The sequence below is a fragment of the Rhamphochromis sp. 'chilingali' genome (assembly GCF_963969265.1).
Source record: "Rhamphochromis sp. 'chilingali' genome assembly, chromosome: 9".
In the NCBI taxonomy this organism is placed as follows: Eukaryota; Metazoa; Chordata; class Actinopteri; order Cichliformes; family Cichlidae; genus Rhamphochromis; species Rhamphochromis sp. 'chilingali'.
In genome coordinates, this window is record NC_137936.1 from 26901281 (window position 1) to 26925807 (window position 24527).

The following is a 24527-nucleotide window of genomic DNA, read 5'->3' on the forward strand; positions in this document are numbered from 1 at the left end:
CAACCACTCCCAGACAAAACCAGGAGTCAAAAGTGTTTAACCACTTCAATTGCCAAATGCTGCGTGTCAGAGAAAACGGAAACTGCCCGTTAAAAGTAGGGACAATAGGCTTTCAGACAGTGTCATCAAGTAGGTACTGATAGTCATGCACTTGGTTATTAAGAGGAAAAAGGCCATAGCTGTTCAATCACAGATTGTGCATGGTTCACTAGAGGATATTTGCACAACCAGAGCTGGAGAAGCAGTAATGGAGGACAAACAACTGAGCCATCTTTGTATTGTGAGGAAAACAAATTCCAATAGTGCAGATTAGACCTGATTAAGCAGCTTTTTGCTTATGCGTGCAGAGAATTTGACTGCAGTTTAAAGGTATGTTAGGTCTAGAGTGTGCTGGATTCATACTATACAATATTTGTTTATGATAAGATTTGTCAGTTTAATGTTGTGAGAGCCATACATTTTTGTTCTGACTTGGCAGTGACGTGACAGTATGCACTGGTCACTAAGCAAGGACCTAAACACCTTCTGTAGCTGATACTATAGTTTTGTTTTGTTCTGGTAACATTTAGTGCATGTCTACAGTCCTGTATAATTTGTTCATGTCATGATATAGGATGTCTGGGATCTCTTGGTATTTGCCTAATGTATAAAACCTTCTTTAAAGAACTATTTAGGTGAATAATTTTCTTCTGTTTTGCACTTTCTTCCTGTGATACATCCAGATATTATGGATGATTCATTTTGCATTTTGAGACCTGTATAGTAGACGCAGACTTGTATAATATAAGATGACTAGATAACTGGCATATAGAAATACCACTTGATTTCATTAGCTTGTGACTAGATGAGTGGCTTAAAAGCTCAAAGTGTCACGATCTGAGGAGGCAGACCGTGCGGTGGTGTGTGTGGTGGACCCAGGTGCGAACACACGAGAGTAGACTGGAGTAAACTTAACTGAAAGCGAGCCTTTATTGTGGCTGGTGACAAGGAGTGCAGATAAGGCAGAAACGCAGTGACAAACTAAACTATGACTAAACTGGGAAAGTAAAACTAGGAAAAACTATGAAGACACAGGAAACCATAACTATGAATACTAAGACTGGCTGTGACAACATGGAGGGTGGAAACACAGACGACGCGACACAGACTACATGAAACACAGAGACTAAATACACATGAGGGATGATCAGGGGAAGTGGCCACACATGGGAGCACAGCTGACACACATGAACCTAACGACAGGACAGGAGAGGCGAAAATAAATACACTGACATCGAATACAGACTTTCAAAGTAAAACAGGAAACATGGAGATTAGACATGACATGAACTAAACATAACCACGCAGACATGACACATGAACCAGGGAGACTTAGTACAGGGGAGATGACATAAACAACTAAGGAACAAGACTAAACAGCAATCTAGAAATTAACTAGGTGAGCTAAACTAGGGCACAAATGAATACAAAAGATACGAACTCAAACACTGGGTCACAGACCCAGCCCATGACACAAAGAACATGGCTGAGGTTTAATCTTCTAACAGATAACCTTGTGAAAGGAGGCCAACAGCTGTCACCTGTATTGTGGGTTGTCCACAATACATAACCAGATCGGATCCAATCCGATCTGGTTATCAATGGATATCTCATATTTTCAGTAGCAGTACTGCACCATTAAATGTCTGACACAGAATAACAGGTGCAAGCATTATAACCCTGGATGTTTTATCTGTTTTTTGCTAATTCACTAGAGAAAACTGTAACATTTAACATAACAAACTTTTGTTTTTTTCAAGTTTCATATCACAAAGTGTGATAATTTTTAACATATCAAAAATCTCAGTTTTACCAACATTTTGATACCACGCTCATTTTCTAACCCCAATTCCTTCTGTGTCATTTTGCATCATTTTCCAGTGTAAAGTTCAATTCAATTTACTTTTATTTATACAGTGCCAAATCACAATAACAGCTGCCTCAAGGTGCTTTATATTGTAAGATAGACCCTACAATAATACAACAGAGAAAATCCCAACAATCACAGGACCCCCTATGAGCAAGCGCTTTGGCGACAGTGTGAAGGAAAAACTCCCTTTTAACAGGAACAAACCTCATGCAGACCCAAGGTCAGTGAGCGGTGGCCATCTTCAAATCAAATCAAATCACTTTTATTGTCACATCACATGTTCTGGTACACTGGTACAGCGCATGTGAGTGAAATTCTTGTGTGCACACTACACAAGCAACAGAGGTGTGCAAAATACAAGAAACATAAGGAAAAAAACCAAATATAAGAGCAGGACTGCGACCAGGTGGGGAGAAGGGAGGAAGACATGACAAAAGACATCCTGTGGAAGAGAGCCAGAGATGCACAATAACTAATGATTAAATGCATAGAGGTGTATAAACACATAGTGAGTGGAAAAAGTGACTGTTGAAGAAATACTCAATGCATCATGGGAATCCCCCAGCAGCTTAGACCTACTGCAGCATAACTAAGGGAAGATTCAAGGTTACCTGATCCAGCTTTAGCAAAACGGAAAGTTTTAAGCCTAATCTTAAAAGTATAGACAGTGCCGAATCCAAACTGGAAGCCGGTTCCACAGAAGAGGGGCCTGAAAGCTGAAGGCTCTGCCTTCAGTTCTACTTTAAAAAACTCTAGGAAGCATGAGTAAGCCTGCAGTCTGAGAGCAAAGTGCTCTAATGGGTGATGCAGTACTATAAGGTATATAGATGGAGCCTGAATAATCACAACTTTGTATGTTATGAGCTGGATTTTGAATTCAATTCTGGATTTAACAGGGAGCCACTGAAGAAAGTGCAAATGAAAGACAGCAGTCATACATATTTGTTTAATGTGCGCATTGAAGGAAACATCCTGGTCAAAAACGACTCCAAGATTCCTCACAGGTAATGGTAATGCCATCCAGAGTAAGCATCTGGCTAGATTTTTAGGACTACATACAATAACCTTAGTTTTATCTGAATTTAGAAGCAGACGGGTTGTTGGTGCTTCTCACTGTCACCCAGCCGTCCTGTGTTCCCGGTGGAGAGCTAACGGTGCCTACGCTACCTTTTGCTGCAGCGTTTATAAGGGCCTGGCTAGCTACGGGTTTTTCGAGGGTGCAAAGCCAAGTCTCCAATTCAGTGACCCTGGCCTCCAAAGCTGCAAATAGACTATATTTATTACAAGTACATTTGTTGCTAAAGGGGGCTGAGCAGTAACTACACATCTGACACAAAGACCAGGAAAGTGCAGCAGCGACAGGTGAAGAGGCCATGCTGTTAGCGAGTCACAAAAGAAACAGTGAGTGAACACTGCGAATATAATTAGTGAGTGACTCAACAGAGAGTATGATTTGGATAAAGCAAATGAAGTATGAAAATTAAAAATTAAATTAAAAAACACTATGAAATAAGACATTATCTAGAAGTTTTTAATTGGCTACGCTGACAACCTACACAAAAACAGAACAGGAAGTGACACTCTATCACAGAGAGAGTCAACATAAGTGATATATTTTTATACTTAATAATTTGGAGCCCTCGGTGCAAATTGCTAACATGCAAGTTGCATTTAGGCTCAGGAGTTGATCCCAAATACATCTGTTGCATGCATCTGTGTAAAGGTTTACCTGCATGGTAACTAAAAGTTAAATATGATTAACACAACATAAATACACTGAAATGGAGTAGAAGGCAGGCAGTGTACTGTGATACATGTACCTCAAACCGTTAATGTACTCATTGTTACTGCAGTCAAGTAAAATAAACAACTTTTGAGGGAAGGCAGGGTCTCCACAGGTTTTAAACATTACAAAACGGGACAGGTTGAAAGATGAAGGGGAAAAATAGAACGGTGACATAAACTCCAGATGTTTGCTGCCTGAGAAATATATAAAAGGTAAACTAATTCCAATACAGCAGTGCAGACACATTGAGTCTCAACTTTATTAAGATAAAATGTATGTAACCTCCCACATAAACAACAGTCATGTTTGTGACATGGAAATTTTTCAATGTCCAACCGTATTTTACAGCCAAGCTGAGCTAAGATGGCTACAGGTCACATTGTGGTTCTGATATTTGAGGTAAACAGAAAAAAATTATATATATATTATATAAAAATAAACAAAAACAAGCATTGGCATATGCAAGTTTTATTTCCCCAATTTTATTTTATTTTATTTACATGTAAGGATTGGGGTTGACCCATTCTTAAATGCATAACAACTGAGCACTAAAAGTTTCACCTCTTAATTAAAATGTGCAAGTTATGTTTGAATTACAGGAGAAAGCCAGTCATGATCAACCCCAATTTGTACACTGAGAATTCTGTTTCCCCAAGAGAAAGAAGGAGATGTAGCTGCAGCTATAAGTCAAGGGACAAGTGAGCAGAACTTCCTTATGTCACATTTGTAATCAAGATGACCAACATGGAACAGATGCACCCCATGCTTGTCACACAGTGCTGAAAAATCAATTCGTACTACAGGAGAGTTTAAATGGGGTGGGAATGTACCTCACCATCTTAATTTGACTAAAGAGGTCACTGTGTCAAGTCTCAAAAAACATCACACTCACACATCATCTTTAAATTCAACCAGCGTAGGACTTCAGATATAGTCACTGTGAAACCACAGACAGTACAAGGTATCAGGCACAAACGGATCCAAGTTGTTGTAGTGTGCCCTCTGGCAGCTTTACTGGAGTAACAAGTTGACTACATATTTCTGAATGACTGGTTATGAAGTTAGAGCAGCCTTATGTGTGCTTTTTCAGAATGAAGACCAGACTAAGCAGAAGCAGCAGAAGCTTTGGTGTCCTGAATATTGGTCATTATTACGGGCGTAGCTACTAATTTGTAAGACTGAGGAAATATAAAGAGTGCTTATGAGAACTGAATGGATTCAACTGCAGTTTGGCAAGTTGGAACTTGTTGTTGTAGGGCTAACTGATCTGATTTACTGGTTTTACTGTTACTGCTATCACTGGGTGATCTGTACCATTCGCCCTGCATGTTTGGCCCTCAGTACCCAGTTTGCTTGATTATCAAGCTCAGGCATGATTTATTTTAGTGTGTCCCAACCAGCTTAGAGGTGTAAACATCTGGTTTGATTCTTACTGTGCACGAGCACACAACTCAAATGCTTTCAACATCAGCCATGTCCCTGGAGCACATATGACACATTGTCCTTTCTCATGCCCCAGCTGAAAAAGCCACAAAGCAAACAGAACCAAAGATGCAATAGTGTTATGAAAGACTGCTTTCGTTGGATACAAGCAATGACATCAATCTAAGAGAGTATAGGATAAAACAAAAAACAGAGATGGAAAGTAGTGGAGTAAAATATGAGCAGCAGCAAAAAAAAAAAAAAGAAGCAGCAGCATAAACTGTGTAGCACTAGCAGTAAATCATGCTTGGTAGCTTATGACCTCTAAAGAGCTTTTTTTTTCCTTCTTTTTTTTTTTGGTGGTGGTGGTGGGGTGTTCACCACATGCCGTTATTAGTAGGATGCAACTGATTAGATGACCCAGATGTTTTTCTTATTACACTTCAGCAGACAGAGGGACAAAGACATCAAATCTTGGATCCTTCCATTAAAGGATTTAATGTAGTTTACGACAGTAGCAGGTCTGTAATTTCACAGTGACGTTTAATGAGAAAGGCCTACACGTTTTAACTTTTCTGCTGCTTTTGGTAGCAGCAGCAATGGCTTGCTGTCATCTTTGTAGAAGAGCTGAGAGATGACGATGCAGGAAGCAGAAAAATTATTTATTGTCTTTTTTTTTCACCCCCAAAATGTGTTGAATTTTCACATTCGAAACAAGCCTTTAAGCCTGTTACTCCACACACCCTCCCAAAAAGTATGCACCCAAATGCTCATACACAATCTTTGATACATAACCACAGGCTGCTGGACATGAAGTTATTTTTCCCTCTATGCCCTTTAGAAAAAGAGGAGTGCACAGCTGGAGCAAAGAGATTCATTCTGTAACATTAAACTGAGAAAAAAAAAAAGCCTGGGTTCATTTCTTTTGAAGTCATAAAAATATGTGCACAAGTGCATACTTCAAAGTTGGGGTATGGTTAGATATTGGGAAGTAGGCTTTAAGACAGAGCAGCATGCCAGCAGCCAGCTCAGCAGCCCAGAGTCCCCATCTCTCTTCCAGATGCCTGGGATCAGTCTGGTAGCAGGGAGAAGGCCACTAGCTAGCTAGCAGGGCGAGCCAGCTCAGTTAGCCGCCCAGGCCTCGAGGTCTGCCATCTCGTCCTCGTCTTCTTCCACCTTCTTTTTGGCTAAAAAGGAAAAAAGGAAAAAAAAATATTCAATTTTAATTTGAAAAAAGTATATTTTAGTCAAATGGATGGTGCACTAAACTGAACTAAAACTAGTTTTGCTTTTTTATGTGCCATTATACCTGGTTTGGATGGAAGTGATGTAGACGGTACACTGGGTAGATTTTCTGTGCCTCCAATCTCGAGAAGATTTTTGTCCAGCTCTTCCTGTTCCAGCTCCTCCAGCTCAGCCATGAGTTCATCCTAAACAGAGAAAAGAACAAAATGAATCAGATTTATGTAGATCAAAAATAACTAGACAGAAGCCATTTAGTAAGATAGCCGATGTAAGATATGTATATATTTGCTTTACAAATCATTTAAGATCTCAGTTTTATTTTCTAAAAACCAGTAACTATCAGCAGTGGCTCCAACTCACTGCTTAAATGAGGCAGCAACTACAGAGACATTATAGGAAAGAGGCAAGTCACTCACTGCGTAGTCACATTGTCACAGTAAAAATGTAAGTAAGTGTGTTTTGACTTTTTTTATTAATGTTTTCATGGGACACTGTATCTATAATTACTGTAACATTTTGCTGTGACATTCGTTTGAAAGAAAAATCTAAAACATCAGCCTAAATTTAGGCTTTTAGTTTCTGTAGGCCTCATGTTTTTTGTTGTTTGTTTTTTGTTTTGCTCTCACCTCATCATAGTCTTCCCCAAAGCCAACTGGTCTAGAGATCACATCTGAGATTTCTTGGGCAACCTCCTGTTGTTCTGTGATTTCTGCCATCAGATCGTCTACTTTGTCAATGTCCCTGTGAAACAGGCGAGTCAAAGGTGGCATGTAAATGTTAGTAAATATAATATAATTATACATTCTACCACCATGTAGCCGCTAATAATAGAAAAAGAACTAAATTTACACTGCCAAGTACAACTCAGACACACTTTTTACTATCAATGAATCTGAGGGCACAAATTTGAAGAAAAGGGAAAAAGGAGGAATTATTGAAGGGAACAAAGAGGGGGAAGCAAATTGGAGAAATAAAGTCTCATGACAGAACATACGGGGAAAAGTAAAAAAAAATAAAAATAAAGAATTAACAGAAATCCTGTGGCAAATAAAAGCTAGAACAACAGTTAAAAAAATGGGGAAAAAAATGATGAAATAACAAAAGACTCTTTTGAGATACTGCCAGAACTTCTCTCATACATGTTTTCGTGTGCGGCCTTCATTGCTTTAGCTGCAAAGCCCATGTTCTTGAGCACTTCTGTGTTAGTGTTGGCGTTCTCCAGAGCTTCCCTCTGGAACTCAATTGTGGACAAGGTTCCGTCAATCTGAGCCAGCTGCTTCTCGTAACGCTTTTTCCTCTTCAAGGCCTGTAGAGCCGCTGGACATGCAAAAACAAGAAGGGGAAAATAAACTTCGTTTAGAAAGCAGCACAAATGCTCATCAGTATTCTATTCTTTTTTTAAAATTAAAAAACAAACGAAAAACGAAAAGTACAAAACATATAAATGTTGCTTATTTGCCAAATACTACTGTGCAGGCCTTTTTTTCTTCCTATACACAACTGATCATGAATCACAAATGGGATCGATAAAGAATTTGACCTATAAGCAGAGTCACTATTGGCTAATCGGTATCATTGAAACCTTATCACCATCCCATGACATTCAACATTACAATCAAGCTTCTCAGCTGTTTCTCTTTCCCTCTTTCTTTCTCCCCTTCTTTCCCCCAGTCAAGTCTGTCCCGTATTCAGTAAGTGAAAATAAAATAAACAATAAAAGGTGAATCAAATGGACCATTACGGCAAGGCTGGGATGGTCAGTTTGGTAAAGTAAATCCGTTGGGCATCTTTCTTTGCCTTTAGACAACAATTCTGATGGCAAAAGAGCCAAACGGGACAGGCCAAAAAAAAAAAAACAAACAAAAAAAAAAACAAACAAAAAAAAAACATTACAATCAACCACGCAGCAGAAAAGCTTGCTTTGTGCTGAAGTGCAGTAAATGGTTTCATGCTGTCATCACGAAACAAGACTCAAACGGATAAAATCCTGTTTCAGCCAAATCTCTGCATGAAGTCACAACATGCTTCAGTCAGACTTTTTAGGTTTGTAACTCACTGAATTTCAACAAGTCCTGCAGCTCATCAAGCTCACATAGGCCCGGATCAAACTCAGTTGGAAAGTACAACATTTGGAAATCCGGTGATGGTTCTTTGATTAGCTGAGAGTAGAGCAGGGCGATATGACCAAAAATATTTATCACGATATACATTTGAAAATTTGCGATAACGATATAACTGACGATATAATTGACAAAATAGACAAAATACTTTACAACTCCACAACTTTATTAGTGCAAAAAACCCCATCAATGTATTTTCACTTAAACAAGCAGCTGTTTTTTATGTGCATTAAAGTTACATAAAAATGTAACAGTGCAAATGCAAATTCCTTGCTGACAGTTTAACCAAAAGGCATTTCCAGTGGAAACTGGCCGACATGTCCTCAGCATAACCATGTATAATATCCACAAAACTTAAAAAGAGGTTATACACACACACAATACGGTAACATTATGTTGAAGCACAGTACGTATCACTCCGCGAGGCGCCTGCCTACGATAGCCGTAATGCTCCGACAATCCATCAAACGGTGCGGCTTCGTGGCTTAGCAAAGTCGTACTGAAACATTTGACAGAACTTCGAGCGCCGTGTACATAAAATCATTTCGAGGTCAGTAAACACAACCAGAATTCATTCATAAGGCACACGGGATTATAAGGGCCACTGTTGATTTTCAGAAAAATCAAAGGCTTGATTTTAAGTGTGCCGTATTTTCCAAAAAACATGGTAATAACGACGGCCCGCTAGCATGCTCTACCAAAAATAGTGCTTTGTTGTGTATCTGATGGACGAAAGCTAAACCAGTTCCACACCACTCAAGTTGGAGCATTTTTACAAACCAGTTCTGGTTCATCCGTTTCATTTAACGATCCGCTTTCGCTCTTCTCATTCTGCGTCACCGTCATGTGCGTTTGTAAACATAGGCACTGCGCATGCGCGTTTTACCCATATTCTATCGCGATATTTCATTTTCCTATCGTTGCCCAAAATTACACCGGTATTACCATGAACGGTATGATATAGCCCAGCCCTAGCTGAGAGGATTAAAAAAAATATATATACATTTATGTGTGTGACTATAAATGTGTATTTTGGTTCCTGTGTTCTTCAAGGGAGTGGGGGTTAAATACAAACAAACAAACAAACACTACAGCCACACACCTATACTGGGAATTCCCCTTAGGTGCTTACATAGGAAATCACCTTAACAATGGATCAAGTGAAACTTACAACTGACTCAAATCTGCTGAGTCACAAGGAACTAAGAAAAGAGGTCAAAAAATTTCAGGACCTTTTTTCCAAGTGCATATCAAATTGAACTGCACTTGTAGTGGAAAAACAAAACAAAACATCCACATGAAAAGCACACTCAGCAGTAAACACATTCATATCAATTCAAAATGTTGAACAAAGTTGTCCAAATGTGTTTATTACTTACACAACAAAACTGAAATGTTGCTGTTGTACAATTACAGCAGGTTTAATACATATTACACCTCAGTTTGATCTCAAAAACTGGTGATCACAGATTTGTGAAATCTGAAAGAGGTCCTGCACTATTTTATAAATATAAATTGAATGAATGAGTGATTTAATTATTGAAATACTAAGGGCCTTTCCAAGACCCTCAAAATTATAATTAATGTCAAACAATCTTAAAATTATTGAGTATATTCAGACTTTTTGAACAAACTACAACTGATGCAAAGTAGAATAATCCCTATAATGGAAAGGATTTGAGATTTTCTTTGTAACACATTACAAAATTAATAATTTAAAAAACTATTCAAGATTTCTGCCCATGTTTTGCAAGGCAGGAAGCATGATGGTAATTCATCTTCTTCCCAACTTTAGCTAATATATCTAATTAGTCTAATTTTCATTGTTATTAGTCATTTCATATTTAGTCATAGTATATCCTAAGTAAATATAATCATATTGCTGCTATATTACATTATAAGGAACCATATAAACAGGAAAAAATGAAAATAAGCCCTTTCCTCTTAGCATTTTTTCATTTCTGAGCTAAATAATAATGACAACAATAACATCAATATTGGACAATTTCTAAGACATGCTAAATGTTCCTCTAAATAGCAGAAGATAACCACAGTAATAGGTCAAAATGTCCACATATGAGAATGTTTAGGTTAAAACCATTAGTCTTTCTATCACCTGTATAATTCTATTCTTGGTCACATTGCCCAGGAAAAAAAGGGCCTCCGATACCTTGGATATACATCTTAAATCTATTACCGTACATTACCAAATCTCCATTTGCACTATTTGCCCATTTGCACTACTCTGCCTGGTTTGCACTCAATGTCATTTACTCATTATATTGTATATTGTATAGCTTTCTTGTTATATGTAAAAATTGTATTGTATTTATTTATTTAAATTTTACTTTTTAATTATTTTACTTGCATTTTTAATCACTCTTATATTTAAATGTTCATTTGCTATTTTATCTAGGGATTGAGAGTAACGTAGTTTCTATTCTCTGTATGTCCTGTACATGTGGCAGAATTGACAATAAAGCTGACTTTGACTTTGACTTTGACTAAATTAAAGTTATGCATACAAAATAAAACAGTAATTAGTACAATACTCAAGATTTAGCACAATACCAACATTTTCATATATTTCTCATAGAATCAATTCTAACAGTAATCTGGGATTCCAAAAAAATCAAATTTACCCCACAATAACTTTTCTTGATTTGTCATTATTAAACTGCTTGTATCTTTTTGTGGTTTGAGAGTGAGCACGAAGTGGGTTGGTTGACGAATGAACCGTTAAAGGGTTAAGAACATTTGAATTTTTCTTCAACACAACAATGAGAGAAATGTAAGAGGCTTCGAAGAACACAACTTTGTTTTGTGGAAAATAAAAACAAATGACAAAACCATGTGATAAGAGAACTGGTCAAGACATATGAATTTGAGCAAACATTATTATTTAACTCCAGAAGTGCACCTATGACGCATTAAGGTGTGGTTTGTTTCTAAGGTTACGTGACCACTGTTTCTACGGTAGCACATTTACATACCACAGCCAAATATGATAGAGGTGGGGCTGGTGTCTAGATACTTTTAATCGTTGTTTCACAATAAAAGAAAAAGGGAAAAATACCTGTTACCTTTACAGCTTTACTACTTAACTTACAGATTAGAGTAGATGAAGGCTCTGCTTAAAGGGGGATATTTCTTGCATATTCATTAATAAATGCACTGGGAGTGTAAATCAGTCAACATACTTTAAAACCATATAACTGTTAATGTGACAATTTAGTTTTATGGGCTCTTTTGCATGAGATACACTTTGATGATGATGATGATAATGATGGGTAGTAATCTAGATTTAGAAGTTTATGCAAAATGTGAATGTAATATTTCCTCACTTTTGGGGGGAAAAAAATGGGAGAGGACAGCTTCAGAGCAAGACAGGAACTATTCATAGTATGCAATCAAATTATGTAGGTTTGAATACAAAAATTGATTATATGACACACAGACAGCAAGGCTACATTTTACAGGAACATTTCACCACCTGTCCACCTCTTTTCTTTGAAAAGCCTGTCAATTATAATCCACTAAACCTTGCTTCGTGACCACAGCTGCCATATACCACCAACACACACACACCCACATCCACACACATGCACACCTTTAGCAATCTACTTTGTGCCTAGCCTTTTCCACTAGCAGCCAGACAGCAGCTGACAGTTTCCATTTGATCAGATTATATCAGCAGCCGGACCTATTCCTAGACTGATAACATCATTAGCCAACATCACACAAATCATTATCACATTATGTGGGTTGCAGAAATGCATTCAGACTCCATGTTTCAGTCTCAGAGGTCGCTCTAATTGGGTGACGTTTTGCTTTTCCTGCCACTCTGCTCCTTTTTAGCGACCATCAGCAGTTTTCATGCAACAAGTACAATGTCGAGTCCATTTTGGTCTATGGCTACTTCAATGAAAAAACATAAGTGTCCGTGTGAAAAGAGACATCCTGAGTATTATAGACGAGACGTGGTGAATTAAATCACTATTTCTTCAGTAATGTTAATAGGTAGAAACATCCATTTAGTGGTAGGCTGCCAGTAAACCAAATAAAGAAGTAATAGAAAGTAGAAAATGTGGAAGAAAAAGTCAGAGGTCCTCCTTGAAGTACAGTAAAAAAAAAAAAAAAAAGTAAAACCAAGCAGTGAAAACAGAGACCATGAATCTTGAAGCTGCCAAAATTACAGCAGGGTTGGTATATTGTCATGAGGAATTTATGTATTGTGTATAATCAGTCACCCCAAAGATAGACGGAGGCTGACTTATGGGATGAACTATGTTGAAAATCAGGTTTTGGAGATGGAAAGATTTTTCCGATTTAGATCACACTAAGACTTTAAAAATTACTTTTAGGTGACAAGCTCACAGTGATAGTAACTAGTGTTAAGCCAATAGTCTACTTTCTGTATTTGCAAGCATGTAAGGATCTGCTTGGGTCTTTGCGCCATGACAGTCAGATCAACCTGTCATTTGTCTAACTGTTCTACTGCTACTCAGTTTAGCAGGCACACATGCGGTTGACACAGTTTAAGTGTAATGGCTGCACAGACATTCACTCACTCACTAATAATTCTGTCCTTCAAATATCCATCCATTTGATATACTTATTTAAAACCACAGTATAAATTTACAAAACTGTGAAAAGTCCAAGTCTGTCACTGTAATAGGATGGTTACAGAGAAGATAAAGATACTAGTCTTAAAAAAAGTAATGTATTTAAAATGTGGATATAACTTAAACTGTAACAGCGCATACTGCAGTATGGGAATGAATCTATGACTGACAATGCGCTTTATATCGTTACATGCCCAAGACTGAAGGGTGATATACTGTAGATTAAAAAAGGACACAGGGCTAAGAAAAAAAATGGACAGAAATTAATTGTAAGGTATGACCTGTTCCAAAAACAGCTCCAGGCAAAGCTTCCATTTTATAAGATAAACCCAAAGTTTGGTGTTATTAAGCAGTTGTTTAAAAAAAAGACACTGTCTGTCAAGAGAGAACAATATGAATATGTTAGGTTTTGTAAATATTTAGAACAATACCTGGATATATATGCATGCAAACTTAGTTACGCTCATAAACATCAGTTTAATATTTGGCTGCCTGAGTCTTCGAACCTAAACGTTACAAACTTTTTGTCTCTTGTTTATTTCATTTCTTAAAGTTTGTTTCTTCCCTTCAGTTGTTTTATACGTGCCAGCCAAAAACTAGACATTTAAATATGGAGTCTTGTAGCCGGGTGGACAGACTTGTTTTCAGGTAAGCAGCGTGTCAACTAACAACTTCCCTCTTCCTTCTGTTGAGTTAGCCTCAGGCTAACTAAGAAACTAACTAGCCCTTCTGACAATTTCATTAAATCCGACGCAGTTTAAGAGCTTTTCCTCACCTCGTTTGTTTTTCGTGCCGTTTTTCTTCGCCGTCACGAGCTCCTGTTCAATTTTCTTCTCTAGGAAATCCTGTTTTTTGGCCAACATCTCCTCGGTCTCTCTGAGTCGCTGAATAGCCTCTTGGGGTGTCGGCGCTTTCCCACCCTTACCCCCGCTTCCGAATATCTTGCCAAATAGCGACATGTTTCTAGCTTAAATGTAAACTTTAGCTGGTGGGTTAACCGTAGATAAAGTCCGCTGACTTTCTGATACCACACAGGTAAAAAAAAATAAAATGTGCGTCCCTCCCTGTTGCCGAGGCTGTTGTTGTTTTTGTCTCTTCCGCTTTCAAAGCAGGCCTCGTGATGTCATTACGTCAGCGTGACTCATGCGTGGAACTATGGGGAATTTCGCAGTTGAGCAAACTAATAAATGCTCATTGTGGTTATTACCAGTCAGACGTTACATAACCTGTTTTAAAACACTGTAATTGGAAAAGAGTGGTTAACATATAGAGACAGGGAGTCATTCGGAATCAGATTCACATTTATGGGCAATTTAAAATCATCAGTTAACCTAACATGTAGGTCTTTGGACCGAGAGAGGAATCCAAAGTACTCAGAAAGAGCCGATGGAGTAGTAAGAAAATCAAAACACAAGAAAAATTTCGTTCCGTCTCATTACTTCTGGTAATATTGGCTAATTTTGTAGTTACAGTATTCTGCCTTTGCGGGGCAGTATTGTGACACAGGTGTAGATTTATCAGTGATTTTATGTTAGTCGTTTTATGTTTTTGATGCTATTGCAACTTGTCAACACAAGAGGGAGTAGTAACGCCACTTGGCACTGTCTCAACAGCCACTTAATCAAGGTTCAGTGGTGCTCAGCTGTGATGAGATGGGACAGAGGCAAATGTTTCTTTTTTTTTCTTTTTCTTTTTCTTTTTTAATCTTGTATCATTGTGAATGAGTGGATATCATCATGTATACACTCCACACCAGTTGGTGGCGGTATTGCACCATTTTGCTGTTTGCCAACCGCCAATAAAAATATAAAGAAGAAGAATCATCATGCATGGTCTTCTTAGATCATTTTGGCAGAGGTGGGACCAAGTCATTGTTTTGCAAGTCTCAAGTAAGTCTCAAGTCTTTATCCTCAAGTCTCAAGTCAAGTCTCAAGTAATGTCAGGCAAGTCAGAGTCGAGTCTCAAGTCACTGGTGTAAAAGTCCGAGTCAAGTCACAAGTCTGAAACTTTGAATTTCAAGTCCTTTCGAGTCTTTAAAAAAAACAAACGAAAAAATAATGTTGCAGTTATATGCTAAATGTAAATATTAGACCATGTAATTTTTAAATCTGTGTTTTTCTCAACACATGACAAAATAGTGAACTTAGAAAATATACACAAATTGTGAAATTGCACCTCTTTAAAATGCAGCTCAATTAAACCTAGCTCCAAGAATAATTTTCACCGACAGTTCTGAGATAAGCTGCATGTTATTCTTGGATGCGCTTGTAGGACCGGCTTTAAAATCGCATGACAAAAATATCATACACATTAAAAAAAACTGTATCACCAACGTAGCCTGGACAACATTTGCTAGTTAGATGAAGTCAGCTATCTCATCTTAGCATATTTATATGCATATTTATAATTATACGGTTCTTGGAGTGAGTGCATACACTCATGAAGTTTAGTAACTTCAGGTCACTGCAACAAGCCCAGGTACAGTTTACCGACAGATGGGTGCAGGACCTTGAAATGCACCGTGTAGAACGAAAGACCATCGTACGTATCATAAGTTTACCAGTCTCACAAATTGTCGTCATAAATACACATTCCTTAACCGTTTATTAATAGGACCTTTGAGCTCAACGGTAATTAATTAGTAGTGGAAATAATTTCTGGTACCCATCACAGAAATGTAGCAGTGACAACAATACTGTATGCTGTAATCGTACTGGGCAATTAGTGATACAAAAAACCTGTTTTATCCTGTGAATAAAAGTATATGTTTTTGTCAATGTACCATAATAACAGAAGCGAAACGCAATATTGTGTCAGGACAATTCACTATTTATGCACAATAAATAAAGGAGCATAGCGCGACAATTTCTGTTCTTGCTTGTAACCTATATCACCAATTATGTTATGAAAATGACGTATTAACTACTAAAAAACACTGACCTTCGTGTAAATGCTTGGAGCAGACTAACCTGTGAGCTGGAGTGTTCTGGGACGTTATATTTGATCTTTGAATGGCTGCAATCCAGGCCATCCGTCGCGTCTTTGTTACTTCGGAAACATGAACAATTTCTCTTCAACGACGTAATCCGATAACAACCGATCTCTTTACCCGTCGGCTTCCCGTGGCTGTCATGCGACCGGCTATTGCAGTTAATAATACAACAGCTTCTTGACATTTTTGTGTTTCTTTTTATCGCTGTATAACTGATTTTAATTGAAAGCCTGCGTGCGCTAGTACCGCTTGCCACGAGTTCCCAGAATCATTTGCGGTTCTACCCGTGAATGACGTCACATTTTCAATCTCTATATAATATGCATGTTAAATTTTATATTTGGGGTAAAATATCAAGTCTTTTCAAGTAAACCGGTTCAAGTCCAATTCAAGTCCCAAGTCATTGGTGTAAAAGTCCAAGTCAAGTCACAAGTCTTAGAACATTTTTTCAAGTCAAGTCTAAAGTCATAAAATTAATGACTCGAGTCTGACTCGAGTCCAAGTCATGTGACTCGAGTCCACACCTCTGCATTTTGGGATAGTTTAAAGAAAATGGACTATACAAAACTTGAGCTTGATGCAAGTGGTATATGGACATTATTGAAATTAGAAGAATAAATAATACATTGTTTTTTTTTTCAAGGACATTTTCAATGGACAATTAATGGACAGTTTTGTAAACCACTTGTCATCTCATCATCTGTGGTAGTTGATCTTCGACTGGCGAAATTTATGCCCTACGCTGAGTCTGAAGTCAGAGTTGTGAAAGATTTATTTGTTTTATTAATGTGGAATAGTGTCAAAGAGACCATGAAATATGCCAAATATGCTCCAGTCATTAGTCATTTATTAGGTGAGACAACAGTGGCCGAGGACTTAAGTACTCAAATACAAGCTATAAAAGGTCAGCCCAAATCCTTCAAAAAACTACGCCTCCTATGACGCACTGTGTTGTACTTTTCCAGCTGGAGATGTGAGTGACCTGAACGCCAACCAATCATGCCCTGAGTTGTCTGAGGAACAGGAGGTGAGGGGCTAACCTGAAGGGAAAAAAACCCAAAACCTGTCAGATACATGAGAAAGACAGATAAACAGATAGATAGCCAGGTCATACATGTATGTATTTTTCTGGAGGGGTCAGAGGTTGTGTAGTCAGGTGCTGGGGAAGCTCCACTTTGACTGCCTTCTTCAGCTTCACACTTTCCACCTCATACTAAAATACACATAAGAGAGAAGTTAGATCCACATATGTGGAATCCGGAGACCTTAAACAATATGAATGTTGTGTTTATTTAAACATTTGATTTGTAATTTGTGGGACTGTTTGTAATAATTAACTGTATATAAAAGATAGACATAGGCACTAAAAAGTCACCCCCCTTTCCGTGATATTTCAAGCTATGTGTTTGTGTGTGTGTGTGTATGTGTTTGTTTTTAAAAGATGGATCTGACTGAGAAATCAAGCTTGAAAAAAAAAAGCCTAATGAGAGAATGCAATCTGACACCAAAGGAGAGGGGCCCCTTTACTTTAGTTTTATTTGATGTCCATTTAACTGATGTCTGACTTGAGGGAGTATTTCTTGGAATTTCTGTCAGTTCTTTTCCACATGTTGTGGACTAGAAGGGGATCTATGATTGTACCCTAACCAGTGGACAAGTGTTAAAGGTCCTGTGCTCCACTGGTCACCCTTCATTCAGTAAAACGAGTGGTGCTATCTGTGGCTGTCTTTACCTCCTTGTAGGCTTCAGACAGGAAGCCCCACTTGTTAGGCCAAACTTCAGCCGAGTGTTTCTCAGCCTTTACATGCGCTTTCCTAACACACAAATACAAATACGTTTGGGTTTTTTTTTAATCATATGTGGTACCCTGCATCATACACCAGTGGAAAGAAACAAGTCGTTCCTCCAGTTTCAGCACTGTCTGCAAATCCAGAAAGAGCTGAAGGTCTCACTCCAGTCAGAGTGATGACTGCTTTACATGCCATTGCTCAAAGAAGAGCTTCCTAGTAACTCAGCAGATATGCAAGAACATATTTTTATAAAATTTGAGTAAAATCAAACATAAATAACATACTGTGATGATTTACCAGATTTCATCCTGATGCACATAGTTGATGGGTTCAGATGTTCGCTGCGGCTCTGCCATCTCTCCTGACCAGCGAGTGTTCGTGTGTCAGACTGTGTGGCTTCTTTCGCTCTGTCCAGATAATGTTTCATCTGTGTGTAAGCCTTGCTGATAGGCCTGTTTACTGTGGTCATGGAGACAGGTTTCCCTGACACATATACCTCTGCAGATTTCTCTGTGTGCGTGCGGCTGTGTGTGAGTGTGTGTGTAACCGTGGTGACAGTGGGATGGATGAAGCCTTGGAGGGTTGCTGCAAGCTCAGACAATTTCGTTTTTAGTATCATACTAGGTTAAGCTGCTAAGTACCTAACATGAGCATGCTAACATTCTCAAATAAAATGCTGTTCTTGCAAAGAGCTAAAGTGACCCCAGGGGTCTACCAAGAAGCCAGATTAATAAGCTAGTGAGTTACTGTTGGAGTTAAAGTAACCGTTTTTTGTGTCACGAAAGTTTTAACTGGCTTAATCACTAAAGTAACTTATGCTGAACACATAACTTGTTGGGAGCAGGTCACGTTTAGAGCAAAGGTGTCAAACATAAGGCCCCGAATTTACCCAGCAAAATATCCAATCTGGTCCACTGGGCAGTTTTGGACTATGTGGAGAAGGGGATTGGACATAACTGTATTTTTGTAAGTTTTACAACTTTTCCTGCTGATAAAGACCGCCCCCATGGCCATTTATACCACAACAAAGTAATTAAATAATAGTGTAATTGAAGTGTTTCTCTCTGTACTATATATATATATACACACATACATATGAATTATTTAAAAATTATTATTTTTTTAAAAATCCTTCAGTTTGTATAATTACAGGACAGTCTGAGCATCCAGAAACCTTTTCTGTAATTTTTACCCATTTATCTCTTATAGTTTAAATACAAAGAGTCATGCTAACAGACTTTTTTATCATGTAGAAAAACTGGGATGCACTCTAAATGTGCTGTAGTGGTGTAATGGGGAAGGCTTTAGGACTCAGTATCCAAAAGTCTGTAAACCCCTTTCCAGATGCCCAACTCTTTGCACCAGAGGGACCGAGAGCCCCCCTTCCATGACCTGGCTATGTACATCTGTACATTACCACTATACCTTTTAGCCGGGGGTGTAAATATAGCTACTAGCTTGACATTGGCCTGAAAACAAAAGTGCCTCATTGAGGTAGGTGTGGGAGTTTCTCCAGTCTGACAAGGCTGTGAAAAATGGACAGAAATATGCTTCATAATGGGATCCATGGTATGCGTGCGTATTTATGTTAACTCCATGTACTACCTGACAGTTGTCATCACAAGATTAGGTTCGAGACCTAGTTTTCCTTCACTGCGGGCTTGCCTCAGCTAACCTAAGGGCAATACCTTGAAGGGTAATAAAGGACATGTCTGGTGTTTGAAGAATCCGCTGTTTCAACTCTCTATGCAGCATATCATCATGAACATGTTCAACAAACTAATCCCTTAACATTATATCACTGTGGAGTTAGCCTCAACTAAAAAACTAACAAGCCTTCTGACAATTCAAATTCCCACACAGTTTACAAACTTATCCTTAACTGTTCCCTAACTGTACACAAAGCCTGTTGACTTTCTGATACCACACATAATATACAAATTTTTTATCATGCTGGTTTTTATTAGGCTTTATAAGAAACTTGAGGAAAATGGTTAAAATGAGTGGTAAGACCTCAGACCTGGAAACAACTCTAATGGCCATCTTTTACAGTAGTGATAACAGAGCTTCGATAATATTTCTTTATAATATAATAATATAATATTTCTTACTCCAGCCAGTGACATTTAATTGTATCAATAATGAAGTCTCAATCTCAGGGGTGCACCAGCAAGGACATCTGGCATAAAGTTCTGCCAAATCAAATACCTGCTGTGGTGATTACTCGTGAAAAGGAACAGCTAAAACTAGCTGCTTCTTCTTCTTCGTTTTACATATTAGTGTTTGTAAAACTGCACTGACATCAATGCTGTTTTTACTTTCAGGGTTGAACTCTGTTTTTAACATCTGCCATGTTCATTTTTATAAGAGAGAAAACAAATATGCTCAGACTATAAATTTTCACAATTTATTATCAATCGGTTAGAATTTCAGATGAGTTTTACATGGTGCCATGGACCCCCGCCTCTCCACAATGCTCCGAGAGACAAAGGCTGCCACACCCAGGCAGTAAACACTTTTACTTTGTGTGACAGAAACAGAATGTTAACATGACAGATTTAAAGTTGGAGGAAAACTTTAGGTCACGTTTCATCTCCTGCACCCTCCTGTCTCCCTAAAAGGAGATGGCACTTCTCACATCACCATTCTAGGTTGGTGTCTGGCCTGTAGACTCAGAGAAGGGTGAAAGAGGGGGGAAAGAGAGAGAACTCCAAAACACCTGAATTTATAGACATGCTTTGGTCTGGCCTTAAAGTTTTGTACCGTCTGGTGCCACCACCAGTCCAGGCAGACACTCACCCGCAAACTCCTCAGAGAAGAGGCTTCTCCCTGTCATATTTGTTAGTGTCTGAATGTAACAGTTGTCACAACCCGGCTCAAAGGAAGTGCCAAGCAAGTGGGAGACCACACACAGGCTTTTAAAGGCTGTAAGATATATTTAATGAAAATAAGGTGAAGAAACTTAAACACAATTGAAATGATATAACAGCCATAACTGAAGCCTCAAATAAACATGATGGGTGTCAGGCCAAGAGAGACAGCCACCCATGGTTCAGTCAAGATGTCTTTATATGCTGGGACTGGCCTTCTCAGGTGTGCTGCGTCTATAATTGGGTCAGCTCCACCTACCTGCAAGAAACAGGCAACAGAAAAACCAAAACACAAGGCCAGCCCACTGGCTGTCACACAGTTTAAATCCCAAACTATTCTGCAACACATATCTGTGTGCAATAAAGGATAAACATAACTGTGTTATACAACTTTTAAAGTAATTGTGTAATATAGGTTAATGGGGGTAAATTCTAACAAATCAAAGGTTTATATGAACCAATTAAATACACTGAAGCTTTTTAACAAGAAGCTCATACAGCAAAGAATAATAATTAAACTGTGTATTTAACTACACAAAGTCAGAAAGTCATTACTGAACAATTACCTAACAGCTTTAACTATTTGGACATAATTTTTCAAGGTGACTTTCACATTGCAAGCTCACAGTGACCGTAATGGTGTCACTTGTTTTATGTAGCTGCGTACATAAAACAAGTGACATGCAGCTGTATGGTGATTAAAACTGAATTTAACTATGTCACATTAACTGTCACTGAATGTAATGTTACATAAACATAAAGTAAAAATTTTAAAGATTCATCGATCAAGGCTACTTTTTAAATATACAATATACTTATCAAAGTTTTCTTCTATGTTGAGTTATTTAATTTTGTTTTGTAACAACTATTAGAGATGATTTATTAAAAGATGATAGTTTATAGTTTAAGATGATTAGTTTATAGAGAACCAGACAAGTTTGGATCAGAGGTTTTTCTCCTGTAATAGATCAGTCCCAAAGACAAAGTTAATGCTCCAAAGATCAAAGCACAAACTCCTCCAGCTAGATAACTCCTTTCAGATGGTCTCAAGCAAGAGTCTGCAACAAAACACCAACAGAGATATTCATAACTGTTAATAATGCAGTGCTTAAATAAAAAAGGACTCTGTGAATTTATAGAAAAATGCAAACAGCACATGACTAAAATGATCTTGTCTGTCCTCACCCCAGTAAGAACTCTTGGGCTCCTTTAGGCTAACATGCTCTACCGTACAGGTGACTCTGTCCTTGGGGATAGGTGTGCACTCCAGATAAGAGTGAACCTGATAGGTACAGTCTCCATTTGTCATCACTTCACTTATGGTCACACCCTCAGTCACTTCCTGACCATTCAGGTACCAAGTCACAAGGATGTGTTCGGGGTAGAAGTCATAAACGCTGCACACGAGTATTGTGTCATGGCTGGAAGTGTGGTCTCCCTCCTGGAGAGTCATGCTGGGTGCAGCTGAAATCAGAAGGTCAACAGCTTTAATGATGAAATTCATCATTCTGTAAACCAGCGATAAATAACTGGTTATTTATTTTAGTTAATCAACGTATTTGGTTGTAACCAGGTTAAAAATATCATCTATTAAAATGTTTTGAAATATTAAAAACATTGAAATCCATATCAAATAGTAATAATCCATATGAAATAATGATGGTTAATGTATTTAGAAAATGTTTTGAAATTCCTTAAAAGAGCATTTGCATTATATAGCATTCATTGTACAACTATCTTGTTTTATTGTGAAAAGCTTTGCAAGAGGAAGTGAATGGTGTTGTGCCTGCTCTGAGAGATCTTGTAACGGAAAGTACGGGAAGTTTCTGCAGGCTTGTATGAACTGGACTATCTGCTCGAAGGGTCTTTGTTGATGCGCACATTTTGCAAACTGTCTGTCAGAAGTCACATTTTTTCCATTAGACTTTGAAGAAAACTCTGCACTTCCAGTACTAACAGTACTATCTAATTTAATGTGTTTGAATATTTACCTATGTTTTCCTGAACTGCGTTGAATACTGCATCAACATTATTGACACAAGTCAGTTGTTTCTCTGCTTTTCTCTGCTCAACATCAAATTTGTCTTCATTAAACTGAGATGCTGTGATTAATCCAGCTGGAGTGAGGCCCGTCCACTTGCCGACTGTGCTGTTGTACTGCATCGTAAACTCTTTGTTAAAATACCAATCGATCAGATACTCCACTGTCTTCGGGTCTCTGGAGTGCATAACACAGCAAAAGTCAGCAAACATGAAGTAGCCGTCTTCATCAACAGAGCAATCTGAAAGGAAAAGAAAGAAGTGCTGTAGAAATTTACTACAATCAAGATTTTCAAGCTCAGCCAACCCTCAACAAAGTTTCCAGCCAAAACAGCTTCCTCGTATTTAAATCTGAACTGTTATCAACCTGGTGGTGTTCCCTGTAAGAAGAGACAAGTTCTCTTTCTTATCAGTGAGCTGGTGCATCTGTGCCCTTGAAAAGCTGAGATTCAAAACTGGTTTTTGCTGCTGTGCTCAGATATTCTCACATTTGATAGAACAGGTTAAATCCAAGTCACACTCTGTTCAGTTTATTATGTTCATTAATGAAAGTCTGATAAGAACAACAACAACAACAAGGCTCCCTCTGTGTTTTAATAGGAAATTAGAAAATCTTCACACTCAAAACCCCTTTATGTTGATGTAACGTACATCACGAGGCTGACCGTTTCCTCATTTTATAGATTCCTGTACACAGTGGCATTGTATTCAGCTTCTCTTTAAGGTAATTATGGAAAAGTCTGTCAGTGTGCATCTGAATAAGGCATAGAAAACATACGTAACTGCCTGAGCCGGACTTTTAAATAAAATATACTTTTCACTTTGTACTGAGAAGCTTTGTGTGAAACGGCAACATTTCACATCATGACAATGATTTTTTAACCCAGTCTGAGTGAGAGGCCTGAATCACTGTCAGTTGCATAGTCGTCTCACTAACAAAGAAATACTATTAAGCCAAGAAGCTGTGCAAAAAAGTTTCTTCGGATACTGAATAATGATGGGATGTGGAAAACGTGAGACACATTGTTGATATTTCTTAAGCGGACCTCTATGTGTTTTGAAACTCATAAAATTTTTTAAGATAAAAGGAAAAGCACAATATTTTAATGGGTTTTCATGCAATTGTTTTGTAGATTCAGCCCATTAGAGATCGCATTTGGTCCCTTGTGAATGACAGTGAGTTTGACACCAGTGGTTTAGACTGAAATACACCATAACTGAATGAACTACCATCAAAATTTGGGTTTTAAACACTGTACCTGCTAAACACGTAGTTATTTTACGTTGATGCTGCACTAATGTGTTCCTCAGAGCTGCATATGTGTAAAGTCTTATTGATTGCATGCCTTTAAATGTGATCCAAAAATGCTAAAGGACAGGTTTATACATTTTACAAATCTATCAAATGGCCGTGCAGATGTTGAAACTGTCACTACTACTGCATGAAATGAAAAACACTTAAAAATGACGTACAATGTATATGTGATTTGATATCTATAGATAAAAATAAAGAATTACTCACCCACCACAAGTGGAGAGAGGAAACATATCAGCAGCAGGTACCTGAAGCGGTTCATGTTGAAACCAAAATGAGGCGTGACTGAGGCACGAATTCAATTACAAACCAGCCTGTGTGCAGTTTTTGAGCGAGTCTGTTCTTTCAGCTACACTTAAGAGTTTCAGTTCACTCCGATCCACATTTTGTTCTGTTCACTATTTCTTTCCAGA

General features: G+C 38.1%; 3 protein-coding genes across 3 annotated transcripts; all 3 read right to left on the reverse strand.

Moving 5' to 3' along the window:
* Nucleotides 1–4157: 4157 nt before the first annotated feature.
* Nucleotides 4158–14227, reverse strand: chmp4ba (charged multivesicular body protein 4Ba). The gene is made up of 5 exons (XM_080891186.1): nucleotides 13883–14227; nucleotides 7502–7679; nucleotides 6989–7103; nucleotides 6427–6547; nucleotides 4158–6304 (listed from the first exon to the last, which is right to left on the reverse strand). Exons 1-5 carry the CDS (start codon nucleotides 14064–14066, stop codon nucleotides 6240–6242), a joined length of 663 nt encoding a protein of 220 aa, XP_080747312.1. The 5' UTR covers nucleotides 14067–14227; the 3' UTR covers nucleotides 4158–6239.
* A 2777-nt stretch (nucleotides 14228–17004) lies between these two features.
* On the reverse strand, nucleotides 17005–18264 carry LOC308402533 (ciliary microtubule inner protein 1-like; the record flags this gene model as incomplete). Its single annotated transcript, XM_080891444.1, has 4 exons — nucleotides 18187–18264; nucleotides 17832–17913; nucleotides 17214–17312; nucleotides 17005–17139 (listed from the first exon to the last, which is right to left on the reverse strand). The coding sequence occupies exons 1-4, from the start codon at nucleotides 18243–18245 to the stop codon at nucleotides 17005–17007; spliced, it is 375 nt and encodes a 124-aa protein (XP_080747570.1). The 5' UTR covers nucleotides 18246–18264.
* Nucleotides 18265–21469: 3205 nt separating this feature from the next.
* On the reverse strand, nucleotides 21470–24376 carry LOC308402532 (rano class II histocompatibility antigen, A beta chain-like; the record flags this gene model as incomplete). The annotated part of the gene is made up of 4 exons (XM_080891443.1): nucleotides 21470–21817; nucleotides 21945–22223; nucleotides 22751–23041; nucleotides 24322–24376. The coding sequence occupies 4 exons, from the start codon at nucleotides 24374–24376 to the stop codon at nucleotides 21678–21680; spliced, it is 765 nt and encodes a 254-aa protein (XP_080747569.1). The 3' UTR covers nucleotides 21470–21677.
* Between the last annotated feature and the right edge of the window lie 151 nt (nucleotides 24377–24527).

Coding starts and splice junctions, on each gene's coding strand:
- chmp4ba (XM_080891186.1), bottom strand. CDS start 14,066: ATGTCGCTATTTGGCAAGATATTCGGAAGCGGGGGTAAGGGTGGGAAA. Junction 7,104..7,501: donor AAGGCCGCACACGAAAACAT/GTATGAGAGAAG, acceptor CCTGTTTCACAG/GGACATTGACAAAGTAGACG. Junction 6,305..6,426: donor ATCACTTCCATCCAAACCAG/GTATAATGGCAC, acceptor TTTCCTTTTTAG/CCAAAAAGAAGGTGGAAGAA.